Raw genomic sequence first — 12,954 nt, 5'->3', positions numbered from 1 at the left:
ATTGTGTAATTCCAGTCTCACCATAGTGTCCCCTATCCCTCTGGGCGGTGTCACACAGGTGGGAGTGTATCTGGCCCAAACAGACAGCCTCTGCAGGGTGAGACACACACAGCTACTCAGAGGAGTTCCGTGCGCGCGCACACACACACACACACACACACACACACACACCCACCCACCCACCCACCCACCCACCCACCCACCCACCTGGTAGCGGAGTGTCTAGGAGGTCTAACCCCTTTGTAGCCCAGCACAGGGCCCTCAGGTAGCCAGCCATCAGACTGCACAGGAAGAAAAGCAGTTCTGGACACTGGCTGGGCTGGCTCAACTACAAAGAGAATGAGAGAGATAGATTTTAGTCACTGAGTTGTGTTGATTAGTAGTTCTGTGTGTGTACCTTGAAGGAGCGTGCCTCTCCTTCTTCACAGTCAGAATGGTCGTCTGAAGCACTCCAGGTCAGAGCACCCTTCCTCCAGAAATCACAGATCGGCGTGTCGCTAGGAACCTACACACACACAAACGATATAAATGACATAAGCCCAATCACTGGGTTGAAATGGTGAAAGTGTGTTGTGAGAGATGTACGTTTGTGTGTGATGCACTTTTAACCTCTTCCATCACAAGGATGCCACAGCGCACCAGTGTGTCCACTGCATCCAGAGCAAAGCCATGAGATGACTGACATGGCTATAGAGAAAGAAAGACAGAAACATGGGGCAAGTCAGAGCATTATCTGTGCATATTTTGTTGCTACTGGTGGACAGACAGGCAGTTATCAGTCAATGTGGAAACCCAGATGGGTAGGGGGGTTGAGGAAACACAGAGGGTAGGGGGATGATGTAATGGTTTTCTTCATCTGAAGGAGAGGCGGACCAAAGCGCAGCGTGGTGGTTATTCATATTCTTTAATTGATAAAGAAACTACACATGAGATAACAAAAACAACAAATGTGAGAAAACCTAAAACAGTCCCATCTGGTGCAAACACAAAGACAGGAACAATCACCCACAAACACACAGTGACACCCAGGCTACCTAAGTATGATTCTCAATCAGAGACAACTAATGACACCTGCCTCTGATTGAGAACCATACTAGGCCGAAACATAGAAAACCCCAAATCATAGAAAATCAAACATAGACTGCCCACCCAACTCACGCCCTGACCATACTAAATAAATACAAAACAAAGGAAATAAAGGTCAGAACGTGACAGATGAGGAAACACAGATGGGTAGGGGGGGGTGAGGAAACACAGATGGGTAGGGGGGGGTGAGGAAACACAGGAGGGTAGGGGGGGTGAGGAAACACAGATGGGTGGTGGGGGGGTGAGGAAACACAGGAGGGTAGGGGGGGTGAGGAAACACAGGAGGGTAGGGGGGGTGAGGAAACACAGATGGGTGGTGGGGGGGTGAGGAAACACAGGAGGGTAGGGGGGGTGAGGAAACACAGATGGGTAGGGGGGGGTGAGGAAACACAGATGGGTGGTGGGGGGGTGAGGAAACACAGGAGGGTAGGGGGGGTGAGGAAACACAGATGGGTAGGGGGGGTGAGGAAACACAGATGGGTGGGGGGGGGGGTGAGGAAACACAGGAGGGTAGGGGGGGTGAGGAAACACAGGAGGGTAGGGGGGGTGAGGAAACACAGATGGGTAGGGGGGTTGAGGAAACACAGATGGGTAAGGGGGGTGAGGAAACACAGATGGGTAAGGGGGGTGAGGAAACACAGATGGGTGGGGGGTGAGGAAACAGATGGTGGGGGGGTGAGGAAACAGATGGTGGGGGGGTGAGGAAAAACAGATGGATAGGGGGGGTGAGGAAAAACAGATGGATAGGGGGGGGTGAGGAAACACAGATGGGTAGGGGGGGGTGAGGAAAAACAGATGGGTAGGGGGGTGAGGAAAAACAGATAGGTAGGGGGGGGGGAACACAGATGGGTAGGGAGGGGGAGGAAACACAGATGGGTGGGGGGGGGAGGAAACACAGATGGGTAGGGGGGGAGGAAACACAGATGGGTAGGGGGGGATGAGGAAACACAGATGGGTGGGGGGGTGAGGAAACACAGATGGGTGGGGGGGAGGAATCACAGATGGGTAGGGGGGGGGGAAACACAGATGGGTAGGGGGGGGAAACACAGATGGGTAGGGGGGGGTGAGGAAACACAGATGGGTAGGGGGGGTGAGGAAACAGTGTGAGTCAGATAGAAATAAAAACTGATGCAATCAGACAAAGGAGAGAGCGAGAAGGAGAGAGAGAGGGAGCGAGAGAGAGAAATGCCTAGTATTTATGTCTTTGATTAAAAGCCTTTGAGGACAGAGAGTTCGAGAGCACACACTCCATACACAATCTCTCGCACTCTCAGAGCTAGATGAATGGCTGTGCTGCTCCATTAAACATTCATTGAATAAGACACACACACACCCAGCCAGTCCATTGTGTGTCTAGTATAGTATTTTCAGGCACAGTAGGTATGTGTGTGTGAATGTGTACTATTCACAGGTATTGTTCACAGGGGGGCATTGTGTGTGTACGTACTCACAGGTATATACCCCGGGGGCAGTAAGTGTGTGAGTTGCAGGGCTCTCTCAGTCAGTTCATCCTGACACAGTGCCACGTCAAACTCTATCTCCCCTCTGACCCCGTCACCTTTAATCTCTTCACCCCTGATCCTGCTGCTGCCCCCGCAGCCTGCCACCTCACACAGCATGGCCGACACCGCACACGCTGCACACACACACACAGTCAATTGTAGGAAAAACAAAAGAGTCATAAATAATACAACTAATCAATGAAGATTGTGAATGTGGTAATAAATTTGCACAGACGTACCTCCGACAGCCTCATGGATGAAGGTGTGTGTGAGTATCTGGGAATGGCGGGAAAGAGAGAGAGTGGCGGAGAGAGAGGGGTGGGGAGCGATGAGGGGATCAGACCTAGAAGGGAGGGAGAGAAATGGTTGGTATTCCCTCTCCGTCACACACACACACACACACCTACCTACCTGTCTTTGGGATGGGCAGCGAGGGTGAGGTGAGGGGTGAGGAGGGTGAGGGAGTGGTAGACCACCCCAACCAGACTCCCCCCAAAGCCCACATCTCTGTTCCTGAACAATATCTCCTCCAGCAGCCAGGCCACGTCACGACACAACACAGACAGACATACACCCTGGATGGAGGGTGGGGGTGGAGAGAGAAAATTAGGTAAGCAGACGACCTAATGACCAATAAAATGAAAGAACAGGGCTTTGCCCCTTTGAGAGTAGAAAGTCAGCATCAGCGACTCTAATAACGTCTATACACAGAAACATTAAGCAGCAAAGCAGAAAAACACGGGACTCCAGTACTTAACCCCCCAGGCTGAGTTTATGGTCATAGATGGTGTGTGTTCCCTGTGATATCACCACAGGGCTGGCAGGAGAATAGTTCTCACACACACACACACTACCTTGCGGTGTTTGTGCAGTAGAAGACAGGAGACCAGGCTAGTGGACATCACAGCCATGCAGGACATAGTGGCTAAAAAGAGGAAAAACACCAGGTATATTACATGTTAATAGACTGGAACTGGCATTATGACATGTCAAAGAGATGGAGACAGAGGGTGTGAGAGAGAGAGGGGGGTTGGACAGTGATGTAGTGTCAAAGATATTATGGAAACTCCAGACTAGTACAGTATAGCTGATCTGGTCCTTTCTGATGTACAAGGGGGAAATCAAGAAGAGTCTAGGAGTTAGGACTAGGGGTTGATTTAGGACGGCAATAGACTCACAGTAGATGAAGGGCAGGGTGGGGGTGTGTGTGCGCGCTTATGTATGCATCTCTGTGTGTGTGTGTGTGTGTGTGTGTGTGTGTGTAACTCACAGTAGGTGAGGTGCAGGGTGAGGGCAATGCTGAGGTCTCTCTCCGATTGGCAGAGCTCAGGCAAATAACGAGGGGGCAGGACCCATGACATCGTCCTCTGGCCAAATATCGCATCAGACCTGGAGGAAGGGCAAGGGCGCGCACAAACATATCAGCCTGAAGACCTTTCACTAAATCAGCTCCTTCAAAACAGGAAATCTCAATTAGCGATGCCAGATAGACAACAGGAAGCATAAAACCTAGAGAGTAGAGACTGCAGGGTGTTTGAGCATCAGTTAGGCACTTTGAATGAGTGTGTTTTTGTGAGTCAGATCAAAAGTGTGTGTATATCCCACCAGGTTCCCAGCTTGGTTTGGCCAGCTCTCCTGTTCACTGCTGTGTGTTTACTATTTGAGCTGTGAACAATAGAGACTTTAAACAGACCTAATAAACCAAGTAAAGCCAGACAGATTGACTCAACAAACTCTTTCTCCATCCATCTTCAGTCCCCACTGCTGATACCCCCTTTCAACTCTCTCCTTTTCCCATCGTCCTCTCTCCTCTGAGTTTCATAAGAAGTGAGGACTGAACAGCAAATATTGAGATAAGATGTGACGCAAGTGCAGGCACACACCTGTTGTGTAGAATGGTAGGGAGCAGGAGATCTTGTAGAGGGCGCCCTCCATCCACACGACACTTCCCTGTGTCACACATCTCCTACGCACGCACGCACGCACGCGCGCACACACACACAGCAGAGAGAAAAGTCAAAAGCAACATTTCTATAGGCTATGCAATTGCACGAGAAAACAGAGTGATGGCCTCTATTAAAAAGAGGACGATCCCATCAGCTTTCTTCAGGCTAGGCTTACTTTATTTATCAACTTTCATAATATTTAGCACATTGCTTCTCTTTACAACAGGAGTAGAGCCTACCTGACTGGTGTGAAAATAAACCAATGGAAAAGTGTCCTCCATTTGCTATTTAAGTGCATAGATGACATGTATTTTTCCCGATGGCCTGCTTTAAGACAGGTGCATGATAATGGTTCATTTTAAATCTAAACTAATTCCACACATATACAGTGGGGCAAAAAAGTATTTAGTCCGCCACCAATTGTGCAAGTTCTCCCACTTAAAAAGATGAGGCCTGTAGTTTTCATCATAGGTACACTTCAAATATGACAGACAAAATGAGGGAAAAAAATCCAGAATATCACATTGCAGGATTTTTAATAAATGTATTTGCAAATTATGGTGGAAAATAAGTATTTGGTCAATAACAAAAGTTTCTCAATACTTTGTTATATACCCTTTGTTGGCAATGACAGTGGCCAAATAACTTCTTAAAATGAAGCACATTAATCTGCTTTATAACAGGTGTAGAGCCTAACTGGCAAACATATGCAGTGCGTGAGTGTAAAGTCTGGGGGAAGATAATTTTCACCATAATAATTCACCTTTATAATAAAATTATTTAATGCATCATCGCATCTGTGGTCACTTTTGAGAATGGTGTTTTCCTGTTAATGGAACATTTGCGCTTATAGCCTACTGCCATTTGCGCATTGCTGCGCTTATAATGTCAAGAAATAGCCTAATAGTTTAACAACATTTTAAGCTAAATGTTCTCATCTGTTTCGTCAGGCTCATTGCTTAAAACAGTTTTTTTGATGCTAGTGGTTGTATTAATTTGGGATCTAGGGCATTCCACAACTGTCCCGGGCTATGTTTGGAAAATGTATTTCTCGCACGGAATAGGTGAACTTTTGTACTATGGGGATAGTATATAGACTAGTGCTTTTGCTGTTTGTTACGCCTACTCATCTTGTTGGTTGACAAAAAGTAAATGTGGACAGTTCTTCCAATATGCACCTCAGAATTGGATAAGGATGCGCACAGTTGCGTCCACGATGTGTCTGTCTTCACTTGTAGCCTGTGAGAAAGACATGTACCACGTGACTGAGAGCCATACGAGTGAGATGCTTCGGCACGCAGCCGGGAGAAGGGAATCATAATTATTATATTCAGCCCAAGGGCACAGACTTTTTTCTTGGGCATTACGGCCACAAAGGGGATGCAGCCAGGAAATTTGAGGCATTATCAAATGCTTGTCAAATTGTGAATGAGAGACTGATGAAGTGTGTACAGTCTGAGCAAAGAAAAACTAATCATGCCTTTTTTCTAAACATCGCACCATGCAGGCTTAGAATGTATAAAATCTAAACATTGTCATGACGTTGCCCTGTTGGGTGAGGTTTATGACTACCCATAAATACATTTCCTCCTTTTCTCTCCACTCTACAGAATGGACTCTTGGAAAGCCATTTGTTAACAGAGAGAGTATGGCAACATCAAAAGGTTGAGGGATGGAACAATATTTCCCTTTCTCAACCAGTTGAAAGTGTCCGTTGGTACTTAAAGAATATGATATCAGATCAGTTGGTGTCTGGGACATTATGTCTGATGAAAGGACGACAAATGTAATCTTGGGACATCTACACATTCTAGTTATAAGATTCACATGGAATGGTTGTGCAATTTAAATGTTTAAATATGAAACAATTTGTGACCAGATGTAATTTTAACTTCTAAATGAGAGAAATGTTTACATTAGTAAACTACGCTCACTCAGTGGACATCCCCAAGTGAACAGACATTGGTTGAGAACTATGAAACACGACCTTCTCTCCTACAGTACAAAGGCCCGTTGACGGATGTCAATTTAGTTCCCGACGACGTGAGGACTGGTGCGCAAATGTTTAAAAGGGTGAATTTCAACGTGGAAGTGACGATCACTACGCTGGAATGGTGAATTTCAATGTGGAAGTGACGATCACTACGCTGGAATGGTGAATTTCAACGTGGAAGTGACGATCACTACGCTGGAATGGTGAATTTCAACTAGACCAGCCAGAATACAGTGCGAGCTGATTACGGCAACTTGGTATGAACTTTGAACAGTTATTCACTAAAGAAGAAGTGAGCCTGCAGGAAGGGTACCACATGAGGGAAGAGGATGTCTTCCCTGTAACGCACAGCGTTGCGATTACCTGCAATGACAGCAAGCTCAATTGGTATATGTTTTTATTTATCACACTTTTCTTTAACCATTTATGTTCTTTAATACAGGGCCGACATACCAGTTCCTTACTTTTTTCCCCTTCTACTTGCCTCTTCCACTTTTGTGGTAGTGCTGCAATTAGTTGGTTGTAATTTTGGGTAGAGCAGATATTTCCATGTCTGTGTTAGCTGCATGTGTGACATAACTCCACCAGTCCTATTTATGATATCATTCACTAAAACACCTTTCCTAGCCACCGTGCTTCTACACCTGCATTGCTTGCTGTTTGGGGTTTTAGGCTGGGTTTCTGTACAGCACTTTGAGATATCAGCTGATGTACGAAGGGCTATATAAATAAATTTGATTTAAATAATTTCTTTGAAAAATATATATTTTTTGAATCAATTAGTATATTTGAGTTTAACCACAATATTTGTTGTATTATTTGTTCTGTCTTTTCAGGTGGATTCAACTGAAATTGCAACCAACTTTCTAAGGCTTGTTTAAAAAAATAACGATATTTGAGATTATTTGCTTTTCAAACAACCGAAAGTGAGCAGGTGTAATCTGAACAAAGGGGAAAAGGCCATTCTTGAACATAGGATGAGACATTCCTACCAATTTACTAGAAAACCAGTTTGGATTGAAGTATAACTTTTGTATGACTGATGCCTTTAGTGAGACCATTTAATTGGTAAACTACACGGTAATGTAAAATTAGCATTTTTTTGTGATCCAATACGTAATAGTACATTTATAATTTGGTTTTAATCCAGAGACGATAGCAAAAGTATCTAGATCCTCTATAAGGCCGTGGAAAGATTCTAATTGTGTTTTTAAAAGAAAACATGAATCAGTGTACAATGACACCTTAGTTTTTAAGCCATGGATTTCCAATCCCTTAATTCTTAAGGCTAGAGGGCATTATTTTCACATCCGGATGAAAGTGTGCCCAAAGTAAACTGCCTGATACTCAGGCCCAGAAGCTAGGATATGCATATAATTGGTAGATTTGGATAGAAAACACTAAAGTTTCTAAAACTGTTAAAATTATGTCTGAGTATAAGAGAACTTATTTGGCAGGAGAAACCCTGAGGACAAACCATCCAGGAATTTTGTTGTTGTTGAGGTCACTCTTTTCAATGGGTTTTCTATGTGGACCTAGATTTCTAAGGCACTTTCTTGCAGTTCCTATTGCTTCCACTAGATGTCAGTCTTTAGAAATTGGTTGAGGTTTTTCCTTTGTGTAATGAAGAAGTATGGCCATCTTGAATGAGAGTCACTTGAAGTGGACTGTTGGATAGATGCGCGTGACCAGAAAAGTAGCGTCAGTTTGTTTTCTTTTTGTATTGAAGACAGATCATCCCGTCTTCAATTTTATCGATTATTTACTTTAAAAAATACCTAAAGTTGTATTACAAAAGTAGTTTGAAATGTTTTGGCAAAGTTTACAGGTAACTTTTGAGATATTTTGTAGTGACGTTGGGCAAGTTGGAACCTGTGTTTTTCTGGATCAAACGCGCCACATAAATGGACATTTTGGATATATATGGACAGAATTAATTGAACAAAAAGGACCATTTGTGATGTTTTTGGGACATATTGGAGTGCAAACAAAAGAAGCTCAAAGGTAAGGCATGATTTACATTTTTATTTCTGCTTTTTGTGTCACGCTTGCAGGGTTGAAATATGTTCTCTCTCTTTGAATACGGAGGTGCTACCCTGAGATAACAGCTTCGTTTGCTTTCACCGAAAAGCCTTTTTGAAATCTGACATGTTGGCTGGATTCACAACACGTGTAGTTTTAATTTGGTATCTTACATGTGTGATTTCATGAATGTTTGATTTTTTATAGTATTTTATTTGAATTTGGCGCTCTGCATCTTCCCTGGCTATTGGCCAGGTGGGACGCAATCGTCCTATCCCAGAGTGGTTAAGCAATATCTAAAAATGTAATGAAATGTGAGATGCGTGTGTCTGCCGCCCCACCCCAACCCACATGAAATAGTCTATTTGAGGCTGTTGAGGGGCGGGCAGGCCCACAACAATGGCCAAAGTGAAATGGAGAAGGTAGATCTAGCTGGTCTGTCATAATATAATAGAGACAGTAGATCTAGCTGAAATGTCATAATATAAAAGAGACAGTAGATCTAGCAGGTCTATAATAATATATTAAACCTTATGTTCCCTGTACTCTATATATACACTGCTCAAAAAAATAAAGGGAACACTAAAATAACACATCCTAGATCTGAATGAATGAAATATTCTTATTAAATACTTTTTTCTTTACATAGTTGAATGTGCTGACAACAAAATCACACTAAAATTATCAATGCAAATCAAATTTATCAACCCATGGAGGTCTGGATTTGGAGTCACACTCAAAATTAAAGTGGAAAACCACACTACAGGCTGATCCAACTTTGATGTAATCTTCTTAAAACAAGTCAAAATGAGGCTCAGTAGTGTGTGTGGCCTCCACGTGCCTGTATGACCTCCCTACAACGCCTGGGCATGCTCCTGATGAGGTGGCGGATGGTCTCCTGAGGGATCTCCTCCCAGACCTGGACTAAAGCATCCGCCAACTCCTGGGCAGTCTGTGGTGCAACGTGGCGTTGGTGGATGGAGCGAGACATGATGTCCCAGATGTGCTCAATTGGATTCAGGTCTGGGGAACGGGCAGGCCAGTCCATAGCATCAATGCCTTCCTCTTGCAGGAACTGCTGACACACTCCAGCCACATGAGGTCTAGCATTAGGAGGAACCCAGGGCCAACCGCACCAGCATATGGTCTCACAAGGGGTCTGAGGATCTCATCTCGGTACCTAATGGCAGTCAGGCTACCTCTGGCGAGCACATGGAGGGCTGTGCGGCCCCCCAAAGAAATGAAACCCCACACCATGACTGACCCAACGCCAAACCGGTCATGCTGGAGGATGTTGCAGGCAGCAGAACGTTCTCCACGGCGTCTCCAGACTCTGTCACGTCTGTCACATGTGCTCAGTGTGAACCTGCTTTCATCTGTGAAGAGCACAGGGCGCCAGTGGCGAATTTGCCAATCTTGGTGTTCTCTGGCAAATGCCAAACGTCCTGCATGGTGTTGGGCTGTAAGCACAACCCCCACCTGTGGACGTCGGGCCCTCATACCACCCTCATGGAGTCTGTTTCTGACCGTTTGAGCAGACACATGCACATTTGTGGCCTGCTGGAGGTCATTTTGCAGGGCTCTGGCAGTGCTCCTCCTGCTCCTCCTTGCACAAAGGCGGAGGTAGCGGTCCTGCTGCTGGGTTGTTGCCCTCCTATGGCCTCCTCCACGTCTCCTGATGTACTGGCCAGTCTCCTGGTAGCACCTCCATGCTCTGGACACTACGCTGACAGACACAACAAACCTTCTTGCCACAGCTCGCATTGATGTGCCATCCTGGATGAGCTGCACTACCTGAGCCACTTGTGTGGGTTGTAGACTCCGTCTCATGCTACCACTAGAGTGAAAGCACCGCCAGCATTCAAAAGTGGTCAAAACATCAGCCAGGAAGCATAGCAACTGAGAAGTGGTCTGTGGTCACCACCTGCAGAACCACTCCTTTATTGGGGGTGTCTTGCTAATTGCCTATAATTTACAACTGTTGTCTATTCCATTTGCACAACAGCATGTGAAATTTATTGTCAATCAGTGTTGCTTCCTAAGTGGACAGTTTGATTTCACAGAAGTGTGATTGACTTGGAGTTACATTGTGTTGTTTAAGTGTTCCCTTTATTTTTTTGAGCAGTGTATTTGAAGATGTATAGAAAAGCTATATTTTTGTATTTTTATTATTATTATTATTATTATTAAGAACTATTTTTGAAATAGCCATGGAGTAGTCTTTATGTCTCTGAACAGCTGGTTATCAATATATAGTTTATCGACGACGAGATCGACTCGTTTCCCTTTTAATCAATTTTTCTTGGAAATTGGATACAGAACTTTATGCCATTCTGTAATTTCCTTCGGGAACTGGTCATTCATGCCAATTTTGGTCCCAGCAAGTCTTTTACCCAGGCTTTTATCCATTATTTTATCTTTAAATGTAGCAAATTTGGCAACGATTGGGCGTTCATACCTCTACTCTCTCTGTCCGAAGTGGTGTACACATTTGAGTTGGATTTTGTCGATAGCTTCGCATGGAATCTGAAGCACTGTAAGGAGGAACTCTAACTACAGATTCAGGAACTTCTCCTTCTTGGACACCTGTAAGTACCAAATTCTCTCTCATGGATCTAGTCTATGTCAAGTAAGGCTTCTCTCAGAACGGTGTTCACTTCGGTTTCAATCTTATGGATTGTCACTTTTAGCTTATTTGTTTCCTTCTCCAATGGTCGCAGCTTTTTCATCACTCATCTCGAGGCTTGCCTTCAACTCTTTTATATCCTTACTGACTATTTCAAGTATACCCAGTTTGTCATTTATTGATTTTAACAGATCGGTTTCGACCATTCCCGGTGGTGAAAATATTAAATTGTCTGTGTCTGTAGAAGAGTCACGTTTTCGTTCAGAAATCGGTTCCCCTGTCTTAACTCTGTCATATTTGTGTGTTTCTTGTTTTCTTAATATTTGTCAATAAATTTCTCTCGTCTTAAGATTTGTTTTGTGTTATTATCCAGATTGAAGGTTATCACCCACCAGATTGTGTTGTGCTAATATTTAGTCTAACTTGCCGATATTGAATATTACGTTTTCATCTTGAGGTGCTCTACATAACTACGTTCAGTCCACCATTACCTGTCTCAGTCCCGCCCTCTCCTCCTACCTCTATAGCCAAGTACTCACGACAATCAGAATGAGACCGATCGAGCTGACGATTAATAATTGACTGCTATTGATATAAAAGATCTTCAGATCTTTTAAAGAGTGGATTCGGGAGATAACCGCTCTATATAAATGAATGCCTCCGTGGTGCCCCAGGTTATTAGTGGTTTAATTGTTGCATGGTTTAATTCAATCATGTAATCAATTAAATGTTAGGTCATCGATTTGATAAAATAGCGTATCTTATAATTTAATCAGTCAGAAACACGACAAATCTAGTCTGCTAAATTAAATAGTGTAGCCCACAGCCATATGGCATAGCCGGATCAGGGCCTAACATAAGGACAACTCAGAGTATGCTATTCTGTTCTTCTGAAATATACTACATTTCCTTCATTTCATGTTTCTATAGACATGTCTAAAATAAATAACGGAGTTATTGTGATGGTGTAGGCTGGTGTACATGGATCTATTAGACTTTTTAAAATGTAGATGTTCCAAAGTTCTGCATCAGTGGCTTGTAGGCTGTGTGTGGAAGATGCTAAATGTGTTTTATGTTAACTAACGGTCACTTACCGTGAGACTGGCAGTTATTTGCTTGACATTCACAGGCTGACTAAATTTCATGACCGCCTCAGCCCTAGTCACAACTAGACTTCAAAAATACTAAGACAAAAGTGTTTCACAATCCCTGTCTGTTGGAGAGTTCGTTTTAAGCTAAGCAGCTCAGTCCTCCATGAAGGAACAACAATAGCATACCCATCAGTTCCTGGTCCAAACATACCTTCAGAGAGAAGGGCTGGGCGAAGTGGATCCTAACACTACTTCTCTGTCGGTTGCTGCACAGCAAGGAGAACACACACCTCAGAGTAGACAGCAGACCAACCTGGGGGATATGGAATATATAAACACATTGTTATCCTCGTGGGGACCTAGAATGAATTTCCATTCAAATTCCTATTTTCCCTAATCCCATAACCCTAACCCGTAACCCTAGCCCTAATAGTAACCCTAACCCCTAAGCTTAAAATAGCCTTAATCCTCATGGGGATGTGGGAATTTCTTTGGATACTTGAGGGAATGATTAGTTAGGAGAATGGAAGTACAGATACAATAGAAGTATAGAATACATGCACATAAGCACACACAGATCAGTTATGATGATACCATAATGGGGCTCTCCCATTAAGAGGAAGATTAGGGGAGCAATAACAAAAATGAGAAGGCTCTTTTAATTAACAATAGGATGACGTGTGTGTGT

At 44.0% G+C, this 12,954-nt stretch overlaps 1 protein-coding gene across 3 annotated transcripts in view; it reads right to left on the bottom strand.

Annotated features, from left to right (window-relative positions):
• Positions 1-12,954, bottom strand: part of gpat2 (glycerol-3-phosphate acyltransferase 2, mitochondrial) — a 39,014-nt gene that overhangs the window by 860 nt on the left and 25,200 nt on the right. For 2 of the 3 annotated variants that reach the window (XM_031829875.1, XM_020490254.2), the window contains exons 11-21: positions 12,478-12,579; positions 4,472-4,554; positions 3,859-3,977; positions 3,443-3,513; positions 3,000-3,163; positions 2,828-2,931; positions 2,538-2,722; positions 610-687; positions 398-505; positions 208-328; positions 22-90 (exon numbers count right to left, since the gene is read on the bottom strand). In XM_031829875.1, the coding sequence (XP_031685735.1) occupies positions 22-90; positions 208-328; positions 398-505; positions 610-687; positions 2,538-2,722; positions 2,828-2,931; positions 3,000-3,163; positions 3,443-3,513; positions 3,859-3,977; positions 4,472-4,554; positions 12,478-12,579 (1,204 nt within the window). The remainder of the gene's footprint in view (positions 1-21; positions 91-207; positions 329-397; positions 506-609; positions 688-2,537; positions 2,723-2,827; positions 2,932-2,999; positions 3,164-3,442; positions 3,514-3,858; positions 3,978-4,471; positions 4,555-12,477; positions 12,580-12,954) is intronic. The other variant, XM_031829877.1, reaches the window with a different exon arrangement.

Source organism: Oncorhynchus kisutch, linkage group LG8 (assembly GCF_002021735.2).
Source record: "Oncorhynchus kisutch isolate 150728-3 linkage group LG8, Okis_V2, whole genome shotgun sequence".
Lineage (NCBI taxonomy): Eukaryota > Metazoa > Chordata > Actinopteri > Salmoniformes > Salmonidae > Oncorhynchus > Oncorhynchus kisutch.
Note: the sequence above shows the minus strand (reverse complement) of the source record. Positions and strands in the feature narration are given on the sequence as shown.